This window comes from Acinonyx jubatus, chromosome B1, assembly GCF_027475565.1.
Source record: "Acinonyx jubatus isolate Ajub_Pintada_27869175 chromosome B1, VMU_Ajub_asm_v1.0, whole genome shotgun sequence".
Classification (NCBI taxonomy): Eukaryota; Metazoa; Chordata; class Mammalia; order Carnivora; family Felidae; genus Acinonyx; species Acinonyx jubatus.
In genome coordinates, this window is record NC_069382.1 from 200,965,633 (window position 1) to 200,983,204 (window position 17,572).

Here is a 17,572-nt window from a genome sequence, read left to right on the forward strand (position 1 = left end):
CAGACCACTGCAGCTCCCATTAGACTGTTGAGAGCATGGAAGAGAGAGGGAGAGGAGGACCAAGGAGGGAGTCTTGGCACCTCCAGACTCCAGGACACTCACAGCACTTTTGTCCCAGTAACACTCAGCCCCGAGCCAGCCCTCGCCTCTGGGCAGGGAGCACTTCCTGCTGTGCTGAGTGTGTGGATGTGCTTGGTTGTATATTACAATATGTTATTTGATTATGCCTATTACATATCATATTTAATATACTGTGTTCCCTCTACTATGCTTTAGTGATACTCACCATACATTGTACTGCATCTCCATGACATAAAACGTCATCTTACGGGTGTTTGTGTTGAATGAACGTTGTAGCGAGACGCCTCACATCTCTCTTCCTCACCTGCAGGTGCCCAGTGTGTATAACGGGGGTGAGAGCAGACCCACGTCCACACCCTGCCCACCCGGCAGGGTGTGGGGGTTGTGACAGCCATGTTTGTGCCTCCCTGGTGACCTGCAGTAGCTAGGGGACAGGTGCTGTGTGGCATGGAGTGTGAGCACGCACATGAGGGGTAGAGCCAGGTCAGAGGTCTGCAGTTGGGACCCGCCCCTAGGGCACCTCATGTTGTGCTGGGCGGGGGGGGGGGGGGGGCCGGGGGGGTGGCGGGAGCAGTGGCAGCTCAGGGACTGGCCAGGCAGAGGCCCTGGGTGCCCTCCTCATGGAAAGCGTTAAAGAGGGGACCGAGACCAGTGCAGAGCTGGTGGGCACTGGTGAGGCTGGCTGCAGGGACATGAGTGCATTAGTGGGTCATGCGCCTGAGATGGTGTGCCCAGGTGCTCATGAATGAATCTGCGACTGCATGTGGTGCCTGCTGCTGAATGAGTGTGTGTGTGTGTGTGTGTGTGTGTGTGTGTGTGAATGGGATGTGCACATCTATATTCAAACTTAGCTGGGGGAGGGGTAGAGAGAGCCTAAGAGTCCCACCAGGAAGGTGGGGGCGGGAAGGAAATAATTACCTCCCTGTGATGAGAGATTATCCACCCTCCTTCCCCCAGAGGTGATTTATAATTTAAAGATAAAGAATAATCAAGTCCCGGCAAGGAAGGACACAGTGTTGTGGGTCTGATTAGAATCTCAGGATGGACCAGCACGCGGGGGAGGGGAGGGGAGGGAGGGGAGGGGGGAGCCCTTGCCTCCCCCCAGTCCCAGCCTCCCTGAGGCTCAGCATGTCCGAGCTGGGCCCAAATTACAGCCGATTGGTCCCCCATTATTTCTCCCAACTTTTAATTTCTGCTTCCAAAGGATCATTGCCCGCGGTAATTGCAAAGGACCCGTCCTTGTGCGCGGAGCAGGCTCCGGGGACCGCAGTGTGAGGTGGCGCGCACACCGCTCCTGCACACGCCCGCGCGCACACTCACGCCCGTCACACACAGCCTCACACCCCGCAGACCCTCGCACGCGCGCTCCCACCGCCCGCTCCCACCTGGGTCCCACCGGCGACGCGACGGCCGAGGAGCTCGCGGGCTCTGCGGCGGGAGGAGGGGGGAGGGCGCCGCCGAGGGGCAGCAGCGGTCTTACCCTCGGACGCCGACGCTGGCCGGTCCTTCCGAGGGCCGCAGGGCCCGGTGGTGCACACGTGGCAGCTGTGGGTGAATACGCGCAAACACAGCCCCGGCCCGCGGGGCTTCTGGTTTCTCCGGGCGCGGGGGGTGGAGGAGTTTGCCGCACGATGCCCCCTTGAAGGGTATCGATTCTTATGTAGGCCGCCTGCCGTTTCTACGATTCTTCCGTCCCCATTTGGGGGGGCGGGGGCGGGAGAGCCGTCCGGCCTCCCTCATTTTCGATCCCACTTCTAATGAGCGACCCAGGGGCCGCCGGCCCCGCCCCTCGCGGGGACACGAGGCCGGGCCCTAGTTTGACGACGCGAAGGGGGCGGGAGCGGGAGGGGCCGGAGGGACAGAGACCCCGAGCCAGGGAGACCCAGAGACTCGAGAGGCGACCCGGAGACGAGCGACCGGGAGAGGCGGGAGCGAGGTCCACCGAAGGAGAGGGAGGGGGCCGGAGACGCGCGGAAGACGCCGAGAGTCTGCCTCCGGGGACACCCCCCACCCCCCACCCCCCGCCACGACCCCACCCCCTGCCCCAGCCGCGGAGGGACGCCGGGGCCTCGGGGACCGCGGTTGCGCCGGGACTGCGCGCCCCGGAGCCGGACGAGAGGCCGCCTGCCCGCCGCGTCCCGCGCCGGGATGTCCCGGCCGAGTCTTCGCGCTCGCCCGCCCGCGCGCCCCGGGGCCTCCGCGGCCCCTCCGCCGACCGATCCCGCAATTATTTAAAAGCCAGGGCGGCTCCTCCCCCTTCGCCCAGGAGGCAGGCGCACCGTTTCTGGACGAGCGGAGGCGCGGCGACGCGCCGCTGACCGCGACAGCCGCTCGCGGCCCGCACTCGGGCTCCGGGCTGCGCGTCTGTCGGTCGGGCCCGGGGCTCCGTCCGTGTGTCCCGCGCGGGGCCCGCCTCCTCCGCCCGGGGCCGTTCGCAGCCAATTAGGCGCGCGCGCTAACGAGGGCGGCGGCGCCCCGCGGCCGCCTGCGGGCGCACGTGTGTGCGGCGTGTGGGCGCGTGGGCGCCGCCGGCGGGGTCGCCATAAATGCGCGGGCCGGGCGCGGCGGGCGCCTGAGGCGGCGGCGGAGGCAGCGCCGGGCGGCAGCGGCCGAGAGCCAGCCGAGCCGAGGCCGCCTGCGCCGGGCCGTGCGGCGGCGCCCGGGGCCGCCGGGGATGGGAGCCCAGTAGCCGGCGGGGCCCGAGCGGCCGGAGCGGCGGGAGGCCGGCATGAGCGCGAGCGGCCCGGCGGCTCCCGGGGACGGCCCGGCGCTGCCGCCGCCGCCGCCCGGGCCCGGCCCGGGGCCCGCACCGCCCGCCGCCACCGCCGCCGCCACCGCCCGGGACGCCATGGACGGGCGCGCCGAGCTGCCCGCCTTCGCCCGCGCGGGACCCCCGCCGCTCGCCGCCAGCGACACGGTGCCCGCGGCGCCCGAAGGGGCCGGGGCGGCCCGGCCTGGCCCGCCGCCGCGCCCCACGTCCTTCTCGGTGCTGGACATTCTGGACCCCAACAAGTTCAACAGCAGGAGACGCCGCTGTGTGCTTCTGGGCCCCGCCGCGTGCGCCCCGTGCGCCCCGGCCCCGTGCGCCCCGGCCCCCTCCGCCCCGGGGCGCCCGCCGCGCTCAGAGGACCTGGAGCGCCGCGCCCTCGCCGCCGCCGGAGGAGCTGGGGCCGCCACCGGAGCTGAGCCGCCGCGTGAGTAGGACGCGGCCCGCTCCGGGTGCGGGGGGCGGGGGGACGGGCCGCATCTACGCGTTCACGCTCATGGGCCCCTCGGCGCGCCTGGCCGGCCGGGTGCCGGGACGGTGTGCGAAGTTCGCAGCGCGCGGGGCTCCGTCCGACCCGGACTCCGGGGCCCGCGCCGCCCCGCGCCTCCCGGGATGGCTCCGCCAGCGGGTCCCGGGGCTGCGGGGCCGCGGGGCCGGCCTCGGAAGGTAGTTGGTGCCGGAGGAGGAGGGCGCCTGCGAGGCTGCGGGCCCGTGACCTCCCCGCCCCCACCACGGCCGCCGGAGGCCTCCCTTCCTCCCCCTTTCCTCCTCCTCCTCCTTTTTTTTTTTTTTTTTTTTTTTTTTTGGGACAAATCAGACTAATTGTGACAAAACGCTGGTTATCTCTGGAAAAACAATTAAATCCCTTCGATTACAGTTAAGGGGAAATGTGCTTAGTGGCGGAAAGCGGCCGGTAATGGGGCGGCCCGCGCCCCCGGCCCGGTCGATATCCCATTACGGCAGCATGCATATCTCTTTCAAGCACCTTGCAAACTCCCCCCGAACATCTAAATTATAGGGTCAAAATTCGGATAATTACTCGATTAAAACCTATTACACTTATTAGGGGCCGCTATTGATCGAGAATTGCATTCGACCGGCTCCTGATTGCTTTTGGTTCCCCCTCCTCCGGCCCTTTCTCCCTCCAACTTCCCAGCCCCTCGACAAGCAGGGACGGGAGCGAGCGCAGGGCAGCCGGGGCTGGGGCCGCAGCCTTGGGGCATGGGGGCCTCAGGTACTTGGCTTTGCCGGTTCCAGGTGGGGTCTAGATGGAGGGGGAGCAAGCCCAGGCCAGCCGGAGGGAAACCCTCTGGGCTTTGGGCCTAGCCTGGGTTCTGGGAGTCTCCACCCCGAGCCTGCACCCGCATCGGGAGCCCATCCCAGCAGAAGGCCCTGGCTCTGGCAGCTTCAGGGAGGGAGCCAGGCCAGGCCCTCTCCCTCCTCAGATCTCCCCCCGGACAAGGCAGGGCTGTATGGCCAGGTGCTCTCAGGGTCCCCTAGGGGATAGCCCCTGCTCCCGCCAAGGGGTGTGGCTGGGGGGCCAGGCCACCTGCCCTGCCGACTTCCACCTAACCTCTGCAGTTGCCCTGGAGGAGTCTGCTGGTACCGAATTTGACGTTTGTTCCCCGGGTTCTCCATGTCAACCTGACTCAACAGCAGGGGCCTCGGTGCCGACTGGGCCGCGCTGTGTAGGGCACCTGCCTGGCTTTTCTCACGGTGGGTCGGTCGTACCACCACCTGTGGGGGTGGAGTCTGCGCGGATGCCCTCCCAGGGCCTGCCCAGGACAGACCCTTTCTTGCAAATTTCCCCGACTCAAAATGCAGCTACCTCAGGGGCCTCTGCTGGGAGGAGCCCTGCTGCTGCGCAGACTGGGCCTAGCGGGGACACGCCCCCGACTTAGCGCCGGCTCCGGACCCCCACGCCCAGGACCGGACCTCCTGGTCAGGACCCCGACCCACCCGGGTTTCCGCGGCGGGGAGGACGGCTGCCAAAGGCCCAGGAGGCTTGAGGTGGAATCGGGGCCAGGGCGGCCGGTTCTGGTCCCCAGGAGCCCCCCCCACCTCCTTGCAGGCGGCCCCAACCCCACCGCCGCCTCTGGCCCGCAGGCTCTAAAATGCCGGGTAATTGGCTGGCCCTCGCCTCTCCGTAATTGGAGGGTAATCTACGCCGAAATAAATTAAATGGCCGTTAACTAGTTTGTACATTACACAAAACGAGTTTAATTAAGTTTGTATCTGCCCCGCGGATCGATCGGAGCCTTCACTCCGCTGTAAACCCCGCGCGCGGAACCGGCCCGGCCCGGCCCGGCCCGGCCCGGGAGGCTCGGCGCAGGGGAAGCTTCGAGAGAAGCAAGCGAGGAAGGGATAGCGAGGCGCCCCGGGCGCGCGGGAGGGGAGGGGGGGGAGAACGAAAGCGCCCAGGGGAAGAGGAGGTGGGGGAGCGGAGAGAAGGGGACCCTCCCCGGGGCGGGAGCCGGAGGGAGGGCGCCGCGTCCTGACTGTGATGTGCTCCCCGCCCGCCCGCAGACGCCGGCGACCCCTACAAGGCGGACGAGGCCGAGGCCAGCGGCTACAGCAGCGGCGGCGGCGGCCGCAGCCCGAGCGCGGACAGCGGGGACGAGGCGCCCGACGACGACGACGACGACGACGGGGCGCCCGAGGCCGGGACTGCGCGCGGCGCGGAGGAGGCGCGGGGAGGCGGCGGCGGCGGCCTCGCGGCCCGCGGGTCGGGCTGCCCGGGCGCGGCCGAGGCCGAGGCGCCCCCCGGCGCGGTGGACGAGGCTGCAGCCCCCGGCCCCCGCGGGACCTCGCCCGGAGCCCCGGGCCCGCCGGGGGTCGCGGCGGCGGCGGCGGCGGGGGGCGCGGGGACGACCCCGCAGGGCGCGGCCGCGGCCGCGGCCAAGCCCAAGCGGAAGCGCACGGGCTCGGACTCCAAGTCCGGGAAGCCGCGGCGCGCGCGCACCGCCTTCACCTACGAGCAGCTCGTGGCGCTGGAGAACAAATTCAAGGCGACGCGCTACCTGTCGGTGTGCGAGCGCCTCAACCTGGCGCTGTCGCTGAGCCTCACCGAGACGCAGGTGAAGATTTGGTTCCAGAACCGCCGCACCAAGTGGAAGAAGCAGAACCCCGGCGCCGACACGAGCGCGCCGACCGGCGGCGGCGGGGCCGCGGGGCCGGGCGCGGGGCCGGGCGCGGGGCTGCCGGGCGGCCTCAGCCCGCTCAGCCCGTCGCCGCCCATGGGCGCGCCGCTCGCCATGCACGGCCCGGCCGGGTACCCGGCGCACGGCCCCGGCGGCCTGGTGTGCGCCGCGCAGCTGCCCTTCCTGTCGAGCCCGGCGGTGCTGTCGCCCTTCGTGCTGGGCTCGCAGACCTACGGCGCGCCCGCCTTCTACGCGCCGCACCTGTGAGCGCGGCGGCGGACGGGGACCCGGAGGCGCCCGCCGCCGCGCTCGTGCAAGGCCTCGGTCGTGGACTCTGTACATAGCCCGTTGCTACAGGAGAGTTTTAAATTTATAAACGACTGTTCGCGTCGGGGCCGGGCTCGGCCCGCTCGGAAGCACTTTGCTGAACTTGACTCAATCAATAAACCGCAGGAGGCCGAACCCGCGTCCCTCAGGCTCCCGCGCTGCCTTGCGCCAGTCCCGTCCGGTCCCGTCCGGTCCCGTCGGTGCGTACTTGGCGCGACCGAGGCGCCTCGGGGGCTGTTGCGCCAGGCGCTGCGTTCAGGCCTCGGTTTCCCCGCGGGCGTGGTGTCCCGTGGCCAAACTCTGCGGTCGGATGGCGTCTGGGTTCCGCCACAGGCGCGCGCTTGGTGCTGGCCAACTGAGGCTACTGTCCAAGAGTCCCGCGTCCCCGCGTCTCCCCTTCCCCCACCCCGGATCCTCTAGCTTCGGGGACAACCCCCTTCCACCTCCGTGGAGCCTTGGGGGGCCCTTAGGGGTGCGGGAAGCCCGGCGGGCGGAGCCGGGCGGGGCGGGGGCCGCGGGTGTTGGGCGCATCCTCCCCCGGCCCCGCAGGGACGAGCTCCCGTCGCTTCCCAGCGGAGGAAAGCTGGGACGTGCCGGGCTCCAGACACTTGCCCGAGAGCGCCGAGCTGGACCGCAAGCCCGGCCCGCACGAGTCCAGCGCTCCAGCCCGGCGCGGCCACCTCTCCTCCAACGACTGGCGGGTTCCCCTCCAGTCGCGGTCCCCACGCGGGTTCCTGGAGCCCCGGAGACGCGGGGAGGCTAGAGGCGGCGGCCCCCGGGCGGGTGGCTGCCCGACGCAGAGCCGAGGCTACGGGGTCGCAGGCCGCCGGCCTGCCTGGACTGCGAAAGAGCTCGCAGGGGCGGCAGGACCCGGGGCGCCGTGGGGCCCGTGGGGCTGGTCCGCGCGGAGCCCAGCGCCGCAGAGGGAGCCAGGGCGCGGCGGCCGCGTATCTAGGCGAGCACCCCCCCTGCGCGTGCAAGGAGTCGGCTGAGCTCTCCCAACTTTTCCCTGAGCCAGGCAGCCCGCCAGGGTCCACTTTGGGTAGGGCTGGGGGCTGAGGCTGGAGCTGAGAGCGAGAAGGCGCTGTGGGGGTGGGCGGCAGCGATCCCCCACTTGCCTGGGTAGGAGTGAGGAGAGCGCCCCCCCCCCCCACTGGCTTCACCATCACTAGTGGGTAAAGGGCAGCTGAGGGGCAGCTGGGACCACCCTGCCCACCACGCCCCAGGCTCCACCCCACCTGCCACCCCCCCGCCCCTGCTCCCCACCTGCACAGCGCCGGCACCAGGAGATTTTCTGCTAAGTAACCCTGCTGACTGACTCCGTCAGCCCCAAGAGGGGGGCTCTCCCACTGGCGGAGCTCAGCATGCCCCAGGAGTGGGGCTCAAATCTGCTGAATCTAACGGGAGAGGGGAGAGGAGGTGGGGACACCCCTGGTCTCACCACTGAGGCCTGGGCACCCAGGGTGTAGGCAGCTGACGGAGGAGACCCAGAGCTCCAGAAAGTTCCAGAAGGCTCTTGACCTAAAATCAAATCACAGCATCGCAGTGAACTTAGCCCAAGTGGGCTCAGGGGCTGCCAAAGCAGGAAGCCACAGCCTCCGCTTCTCCCGAGCCGGGAGGACAGGCCAGAGGAGGCAAGCCTATCAACCTAGAGGGTGTGGGGTCCGTGCTCCAGGGAGCCCCTGCTTCCCCTAAGCCCACCTGCTGAGCCCAGTGGAGTCTGCTGCTCCACCGCCCTCAGAGGGAGAGGACGAGGCAGACCCCCAGGTACCGCGTCTCCAGTCTCCAGCGCGCCAGGACCGAGCTAGAGGCAGAGGGGAGTGGTGGTTTTCCGGATTCCTCAGCACTGCCCCTGCCCCACGGGGGGCTGACTTCGCTGTTAGTGCCAGGAAGGGCTGTCTCAGTCCTGGGATCCAAGTGCACCGAGGGGTGGCCCCTCCTCGAGCTCCGAGGGCCAGTCCTGGCTGCAGTCGCATCCACCTGTAATCCCAGAACACACCCACGTACTTTCCATCACCTGGAAGGAGTCTCCTGTCCAGCAAGGCACAGGCCCTGCAAGTATGAGCCCAGACGAATACAGGCCTCCCTGAGGGCCTTGCTGGGGAGGCTCTGCTCACCACGCTGACCCCCAGGCTCCTGCCCGGGAACTGCCGAGCCCAGGCAGACGCAGAGCTCCCTCCCCATGAGGCCACTCCCCACACCACCCATCCCTCCTCGTCTCCCTCCGTGCCCAGCCCACAGCTGGCGCTCTGTGGTCCCCTGCTAGTGGGATTGGCTTTGGCTGCATGAAAGAGAAAATCCAAAGAACACAAGTTGAAAGATTATTTTCTTTTGTGTGAGGAAAATCTGGCCGCTGGCAGCCCCAGGCAGCCATGACACCTACAAAGAGCCCTTGGAAGCCCTATTCCATCCCACTATCTGCTACAGCTTCCCTGGGCTGGGTCCTCATCCTCAGAGATCCATATGGAGGGTGACGCTCCAGCCATCACATCCCCATTCCAGGCAGCCAACAGGAAGGAAAGGAGCAGAGGGGCACACCCCTTTTCCTTTTAAGGTGCTTTCCCAGAAGCCTATGTAACACAGCTGCTCACAACTCATTGGTCAGAGCTTGGTCACATGACCTCTCCTTGCCACGGGAGGCTGGGAAATGTAGTTTTTTAGAGCCGGTGGCAACTCCTAGTGAAAAGGGGAGAGTGGATGGATATGGGGGCCGCTAGCCGACCGGCCACCCCCGCATAGCACCCTCCAGCGTTGCCCGATTCCTTGCCTGCCTGCCCAGCTCCTTTGCCCAGCTTTGTTCCATCCCCTCCACCCCCCCCCCCCCCCGCCGGCAGCTGGGCACGCGGGGGCCATGGGCTCACCCAGCTGTTGGCCACACCCTCCAGCGGGCACACCCCAGTGTGTTCACTTCCCTCTGTCCGTGACCCCCCACCGCCCCCTCGCCCCCACTGCCGGCTCGGGCCACCCACCCATCCCGCCATGTGCCCTCCCCGCCCACCTCGGACTGACCCCTGCGCCCTCCCTCCTCACCCACTCTTTCTGCTAGGCGGTGTCCAAACATGCTCTAGGGTCCTCACCCTCCTTCCAGCCGACCCTGTATTGCATCCAGCTGCCCTCCCAAAGCCAGAGTTACCCAAAGAGCTGTCTCCACTCGCTGTCCACTTCGGTGTCTCCGCCCGCGTCTCCCCTTCAGCCCCGCGCGGCCCTGGCCCCACTGCCTGCCAATTCTTCTGCTGGACCCCGGGCCCCACGCACCCCTCGCGCCCCACCTGCAGTCCCGCAGAGGCGACCCTGAGCGCAGCCCCGCCCCCCCCTCTGGGACCGTGCCCGCCCCGCCCCCCCACCGTCTTCCAGCAAACCCTGGTGGCCCGTGCGCCCTGACCCACCTCACTCCCACCCTGCCGCCCCGGCCGTGGGGCCGCGGTGCCCTCGTCCACGTGGTCCCCTCCCCACACCGCAGCCCCGCAGCAGAGGGGCCATCTCTTCAGCCTCACAGGCCTCCCCGGCGTGTCTAGCGCTGTCACCTGACCAGTCGCCGTGCCCCTCCCGCTCCTCCTCCCTTGCCCGCGGTTAGTCACGTGTGACCACACGCCCCCGCTCCCAATCAGCCAGCCTCATCTGTCACATCGCCCGTCCCAAAGTGGCCCCCTGAGGGCCCAATGTGGAGTCCCCAGGTCTCTGCCCTGGGTCACTTGAGGTTCACAGGGCTCTGTGAAGTGTCACTCAGCTCAGAGGGGTCTCCCTAGGCTATTCGAGGGATGGCGGGGGTGGGGGGGGGGGCTTCCTTCCGGGAGGGAATGACGTTTACATAGGGAGGGCAAGGCTGACAGACAGCCTGGGCACCAGGGGCACCAGCTGGGGGAGGGGGGAGGGAGGGGAGGGTCAAGCAGGCCACTCTCAGGGACGTAGGCACTGTCACATGGAGGGACACGGGTCCATTCCAGGGCCCCACCCCCCACATGTCCCACCCACACCTGTTGATGGCCCCTTCAGAGCAGCCCTACTGAGGGCACATTCTCCCCCTTGCCCGGACACGGGCCAATGGTAGCTGGAGGCTTATCCCCATTTCTTGCTTTCTGGGCAGCTAGGTGCTGCCATGTGATCAAGTCTGGCCAAGGCCATGCAAGCAGTGTGTGTCTTCCCTTCCCAAGAGGGGTTCCCGGAAAGGCCCTTCACAGAAAATGGAGGCACACCCCACCGTGCCTCCTTCCTTCTCCAGACCCTGTGATGGCTGGAGCCCCAGCAGCCAACTTGGGCCAAGAGGTAGCCTGGGGAACGGAGGTCCTACGCACTGGTGCTGGGAAGAGATGAGGCTCCAATGGCACCGTGGGTGGCTTCTCACCAACTTGGGGCGCTCACCTGAGAGGCACACATACAAGCCAGGGCCACTTGGGGGTTTCCCATTCTGCGCAGCCGGTTCTGTGACAGGCCATTTCTGTAAGCTCCGTCCAACCCCAGTCCTGAGGCCGCGACCCTGCAATGATGCTCCCTGGGCCCTGCCGGTCGTCCCTCCTGCCATCCCTCTGCTGTTCTGCGGGCCGGCCCGGGCGGGGGGGCAGCAGTGCCCTTCAGGACCACGTTCCTGGGCTGAGGTATGCAGGTGCCACGGCCCCGCCCTCGCCCCTCTGGGCTGGGAGCCCCTTCGCGGGGCCTGTCACCACAGCCCGGCTCCAAGCCGGCCACGGGCGTCCGCGCTGCACCAGGCCAGTGGGCCTGCTCTCCCACCGGCTAGAAACACACGAGCGTGCAGGCCTGTCCTTCAGGAAACTCCGGCAGAGGCAGCACCAGATGAGACACAGAGGCACTCAGGCCTGAGTTAAGTCTCACAAAATCCCTCCTCCTCCCTCAGCGCACCCCTCGTTTTCTAACTGCCTCAGAGCGGACAGAAAGACATCTCTGACGTAAAAACGCAGGACAAAGCCACGGTAATCAAAACAGGTGTACTACATAAACGGGCGGGCTGACGGGACAGAAGAGAGTTCTGTCTTCCCTGGGTGTCGACCTAAGAGAAAGGCGGTGCAGAAGAGACAGCTTGTTAGAAATGGATGACACGAGCAGCCACCTATCAGGAATGAAAACTGGGTTTCCGGGCTCGTATTTTGTATCAAAACCAACGATAGATCAGTGAGTGAAATGTGAAAATGAAGCCCAAAAAAGTACCGGGAAATGCGGGAACATTTTTTAATGTAATCCTTGAGTGGGGAAGGGACACAAAACATAAGAGGCAGGAGAGGTCGGGAAGATGCAAGGCACACAAAATCCACCTGGCCGAACGGTGATCGCAGAATCGGCAGATGGCAAATACTCGAGGCTCATCACACTGAGCTACTTGTCTTTTTTTTTTTTTAATTTTTTTTTTTAATGTTTATTTATTTTTGAGACAGAGACAGAGCATGAACGGGGGAGGGGCAGAGAGAGAGGAAGGCACAGGCTCCAAAGCAGGTTCCAGGCTCCGAGCTGTCAGCACAGAGCCCGACGCGGGGCTCGAACTCACGGACCGTGAGATCATGACCTGAGCCGAAGTCGGACACTTAACTGACTGAGCCACCCAGGCGCCCCTGAGCTACTTGTCTTAACTAACAAAGAGCTCCTACAACTCACACAAGTTAGTAAGTCAACAGGAAAACGAGCAAAGGATATGGACATCCGGCTCCCAGAAAAGGAGAAACGACCAGGACTTTGCCACAGGAGAAATGCCCAGTAGCTCACCCCCCTAAGAGGCACATCAACCAGAACTCCAAGGTGCCACTGCTCCATGGGGCAAGCACCCGGTGCCGCCACCGCTGAGTGCCCAGGGCTCCGGGAGTCCGCGTCTTCGCAGGCTGCTGCCACTGGGAAAGCGAATGGAGCGGTCCCACGGCAACTAGCACAGTAGCAGCTGCACAACCACTGGGACTCCGCACTTGCGATCCCGGGGGCCCAGAGAGACACCTGTGGCTGTCGCGGATGCGTGTGTGCAAGCCGTGTGCTGGACCTCTGGGAACGGTCAAGGGCTAGTAGGGCCTTCCTGCCCAAAGTCGGGACTGCTCAAAATGCCACAGAACCCGAGGGAAAACGGCCAAAACTAACATTTTCAAGACTCTGGAAATTAACCAGAGACCTGGACCGATAGGCTGAGTCATGGTGGGAGGAGGTTGGCGATTCCCAGTCCCTCTCCTGCTTTGCAGTGTGACCTTTAAACCCAGCAGCCTCACAGCCACAGCGGCTGTGGAAATCAGTCTGGCAGTCACTGGGAGGTGAAGACAAGGTGTGGAGCCCCCCGAAGCCCTCCCCTCAGAGAACTGGCACCATTTGACCTGTCTGGCTGCTGCCTGGAAAAAATCCATTCGCCAGGCTGGTCTTTTTCTGGCCTGACTCAAGTGGCCGAGTGTGGGTTTGTTGCAAACAATCAGTGGCGCTGTTTAACGATGCGGCCGCCCACAGAGGCAACATGCGCTTGGGCAAACGAGAGGCTGGCCAAAAAACCTCAGAAGACCTGAGGAGTACCTAGCTCTCACCTCCGGCTGAACTCGAGGCCCTGTACAAGCAGGAAGTGTGAGTTCTTGGTGAGAACTGACTGGCTGAGCAAAGTGAGCCCCACATGCACACACAGCTTGTCTACAAAACCACAAGACTTCTTGGGTCAAAGCATTTAAGGAAGTCTCTGTTCAATCATTAGCTGATCACTAAGCTAACCACAGAGACTCCAGTGACCAAGCATAACAAAGAATACAGATTTACATAATTAGTCCAGAAAGGACATTAAACAAACAGCGACAACAAATTTGGGGGGGAGGGGGGAGGATCTGATTTCCAGAGTTGTCATGTTGTATTATCTAAAATGTCTAATTTTCAACAGAAAAATTATGACACATAAGGCATCGGGAAAGTGTGGCCCATACACAGGGACAGAAGCACTCAATGGAAACTGTCCCTGAATAAGCCCAGATGTGGAACTTATTAGACAAATGTTGTAAATCGGTTATTATAAATATGTTGAAAGAATTAAAGGAAGACACGTATAAAGAATGAAAATGAGGGGCGCCTGGGTGGCGCAATCAGTTAAGCGTCCGACTTCAGCCAGGTCACGATCTCACAGTTCGTGAGTTCGAGCCCCGCGTCAGGCTCTGGGCTGATGGCTCGGAGCCTGGAGCCTGTTTCCGATTCTGTGTCTCCCTCTCTCTCTGCCCTTCCCCCGTTCATGCTCTGTCTCTCTCTGTCCCAAAAATAAATAAAAACGTTGGAAAAAAAAATTAAAAAAAAAAAGAATGAAAATGAAAATGGCATTTCACCAAATAGAGAATATTGGTAAAAAGAAAGACATTATAGAAAAAAAACCAAATAGAAATTCTGGGCTCAGAAAGTATAGGTGAAATGAAAAATTCATTAGAGCAACTAAACATTAGATTTTTGTTGGAAAAAGAATCTGTGATCTTGAAAACAGATCAATAGGTTCATTCTGAGGAGCAGAAAAAAGAATGAAGAAAAATGAACAGGGCCTCAGGGACCAGAGAGACATCATCAACCAGCTGACATACACATAATGGGAGTCCAATGACAGGCGAGAGAGAAAGAGGCAGGAGAAGACAAAATGGCCCCACACCTCCCAAATTTGATGAAAAACCACCTCTAAATCCAGGAAGCTCAACAAATCTCAAAGACGACACAAGCAAAGACACACAATCAAACTGTCAAAAGTCAACGACAAGGAGTACCTGGGAAGCAACAGGGAGAAGCCCCAACCTGTTGTGTACATGGCATCTTCTAGAAGGTGAACACTGGCTTCTTGTGAGAAACCATGGGTGCCAGAAGGCAGTGAGATGACACAGTCAAAGTGTTAGAAGAGAAAGACTATTACCAAGATTTCAAAATCTGGCAAAGCCATTCTTCAAAAGCGAAGAAGAAAACATTCCAGATAAACAAAAATGGGGATAATTCACTGCTAGCAGACTTCTCCTACAGGAAATAACTGCAGGGAGCCCTTCAGGCTAAAGTGAGAGACACTAGTCAAATCCACAAGAAGAAACACAGAGTGCCGGTAAAGGCAACCACGCAGCCAAAGAGCAGACAGAATAAATGTATTTTTGATTGTAAACGTTTTCTTTTCCCATCTGAGTCAAAAGAGCTGCATAAAGCGATAATCACAAAACTATGCTGACGGGCTCACAATCTATTAACACGTAATTTGTACGACAAAAAATGGCACAAAGAAGCTGGGAGGGAACAGACTTATGTTAGAGCAAATGCTCCTGAAATTAAGTTGGTATGAATCCAAACTAGACCATATTCAGTCGTTCACTCTGAAGGTTCCAGAGCAACCACTAAAAAATTGCCCCCAAGACAAAAACAAACACCCAGTGAAAGGCACAGGGGGATTAAGTGAACGTCCATCCAACATACAAGAGAAGGACAATGGGGAAAAGAGAGATAAAGAGATGTGTAGAAAAGCTGAAAGGTGACAGATGTAAATCTTTCTTATCGTAATTACATTAAAGGTAAATGGAGTAAACTGCACTGTAAGTGCAGAGATCGGCAGAACAAATGGAAAGCCACAATTAGCTACATGCCACCTATAAGGAGCACGTTAGAATCAGATAAAGATGTACCACGCAAACAACAACCAGAAGGCGTGCTGATATCACACAGAAAGAGACTTAGAGACAAAAGCTGTTAGAGACAGAGAAGGCTGTGTTACAAAAGGGTCAGTATATCAGGAAGAAATAATAGTATAAGCATATATGCGCTTAACAACAGAGCCCCAAAACACATGAAGCAAAACCAACAGAAATGAAAGGAGAAACGACTGGACAGGAATGGCTGGAGACCGCAATCCCCCACTTTCAATAGTGGGTAGAACAACTGGGCTGAAGGCCAACAAGGAGAGAGAGGAGGTAAGCAACACTACGAACCAACTCAACCTGACATGTGTCTACACGACACCCAACAACAGAATAGTTTCTCAAGTGCATGTGGAACATTCTCCAGGATAGCGCATACACAAAATAAGTCTTAAAGGACTGGAACCATACATGATGTGTTCTTTCGCTATGTGGGATGAAATCAGAAATTAAGTAACAGAAAAACATTGGGAAATTAACAAGTATGTGGAAATTAAACCAACTCTTAAATCACAAGAAAAACGAGAAAATACTTGAAGATAAAGATGAGGCAGAGCACACACAACTTACATGATGAAGCTAAAGCAGCACCTAGATGGAAACTTCCAGATGTAGACACCTAATGAAAAAGAAGCTAGACCTCAAATCAGTAAGCTAATCACCTATCTTCAGTAACTAGAGAGAAAACTAAGCCCAAAGCAACCCGAAATAAATAATAGAGTAGAAAATAATGAAACAATGAAAAAATAAGAAAAAAAATCAACAAAACCAAAATCTGGGTTTTGAACAGACAGTAAAATTGGTAAGCCTTTAGCTAGACTGGCCAAGAAAATTTGAGAGAGAGAGAGGACAATTTTCTAAAATCAGGAATGAAAGAATACATGTTACCACCACACTTACAGAAATAAAAAGGGCTGTAAGCGTCCGACTTCAGCCAGGTCACGATCTCGCGGTCCGTGAGTTCGAGCCCCGCGTCGGGCTCTGGGCTGATGGCTCGGAGCCTGGAGCCTGTTTCCGATTCTGTGTCTCCCTCTCTCTCTGCCCCTCCCCCGTTCATGCTCTGTCTCTCTCTGTCCCAAAAATAAATAAACGTTGAAAAAAAAAAAAGTATGTGAAATGGACACATGCCTACAAATACAGAAGCTACTAAAACCGGGGAGCCTGGGTGGCTCAGTCGGTTAAGCGTTTGACTTTGGTTCAGGTCATGATCTCACAGTTCCTGGGTTCGAGCCCCGCGTCGGGCTCTGTGCTGAAAGCTCAGAGCCTGGACTTGCTTCAGATTCTGTCTCTCCCTCTCTCTGCCCCTCCCCTGCTCATGCTGTGTCTCTCGCTGTCTCTCAAAAATAAACGTTAAAGAAAAAAAAAAAGCTACTGAAACTGACTCAAGGAAGAACAGAAAATCTAAACAGATCTATAATAAATGAAGATAATCAGTTAATTAAGAAAAAACAACTTCTCACAAGGAAAAGTCCAGGACCAAATGACTTTACGGGCGAATTCTACCAAATGCTTAACGAATTAACACAAATCTTCCATAAATTGTTCCCAAAAAAGCAGGAGAGGAAGGAACACTTCCCAATTCAACCTATGAGGCCAGTAGTACTCTGGTACGAAAGCCAGACAAAGACAGCACAAGAAGAAATACACGCTGATATCTCTTACGAATACAGACACAAAAGTTCTTAACAAAGTACTAGCACACTAGGTCAATGGAATCACAGAATACTAGCAAACCAAATGCAGCAATATATAAAAAGAATTATCACAACCAAGTGGGATTTATCCCATGAAAGCCAAGAGTGGTTCAACATACAAAAACCAATTAACATAATAAACCGTATCATCAGAATAAAGGACAAAAGCCACATGATCGTTTCAGTAGAGACAGATGGATGGACATCGGACAGATGCAACGTTTTCTCAAGACAAAAACACCTGACAGAGTAGAATCAGAAGGTCACTTTCTCAGCCTGGCAAAAACCATCTTCAAAAGCCCACAGCCCACACCGTACCATGGGGTGAGACTCTGAAAACTTCCTCCCCAAGCCCAGGAACAAGGTGAGGATGTCCACTGTCACCACTGCTACTTGACACTGTACTCGAGGCTTCTACTTTGCCAAAGCAGTTAGGCAAAAGAAAAAAACGAAAGCATCCAAACTGAAAAGGAAGCATTTTGTTTGCAGATGATGTGACTGTGTGTTGAGAAAATCCTAAGAAATCTGCACGCATGTGCTATTGGAATTAACTGAGTTGAGCAAAGTTTCAGGCTACAAAACCATACAAAATTCAGCTGAGTTTCTATAAATTGAGAACAATCTAAAATGAAATTCAGAAAAAGTTACATTTGCAACAGCATTAAAAAGAATAAAATACTTGAGAACACATTTAACAAAATGAGTGCAAAATGTGGACACTGACAAAACGTTGCTAAAAGAAGCTGGGGAAGAGCCTAACGATCATGAGACCCCAAGTGCATAAGCCACACGGCTAGGTATTAAGTATAGTGACCCCTAGATCCAACAAAACCTCTGTCAAAATCTCAGCTGCCTTTTTTTTTTTTTTGGCAGAAACTAACAAGCTGATCCTAAAACTCATTTGGAAATGCAAGGGACCCAGGCCAGCCAAACAGTCTTGAAAAAGAACAAAGCTGGAGGGAGGAC

At 59.5% G+C, this 17,572-nt stretch overlaps 1 protein-coding gene across 1 annotated transcript; it reads left to right on the forward strand.

Annotated features, from left to right (window-relative positions):
• The first annotated feature begins 2,809 nt into the window (after nt 1–2,809).
• Nucleotides 2,810–6,255, forward strand: NKX1-1 (NK1 homeobox 1). The gene is made up of 2 exons (XM_053217729.1): nt 2,810–3,275; nt 5,375–6,255. Exons 1-2 carry the CDS (start codon nt 2,810–2,812, stop codon nt 6,253–6,255), a joined length of 1,347 nt encoding a protein of 448 aa, XP_053073704.1.
• Nucleotides 6,256–17,572: the final 11,317 nt, after the last annotated feature.

Excerpts from the sequence above, each read along its gene's own strand:
- NKX1-1 (XM_053217729.1), top strand. The coding sequence starts at position 2,810 with ATGAGCGCGAGCGGCCCGGCGGCTCCCGGGGACGGCCCGGCGCTGCCG. Across the intron at positions 3,276-5,374 it reads CACCGGAGCTGAGCCGCCGC|ACGCCGGCGACCCCTACAAG; the intron begins GTGAGTAGGACG and ends GCCCGCCCGCAG.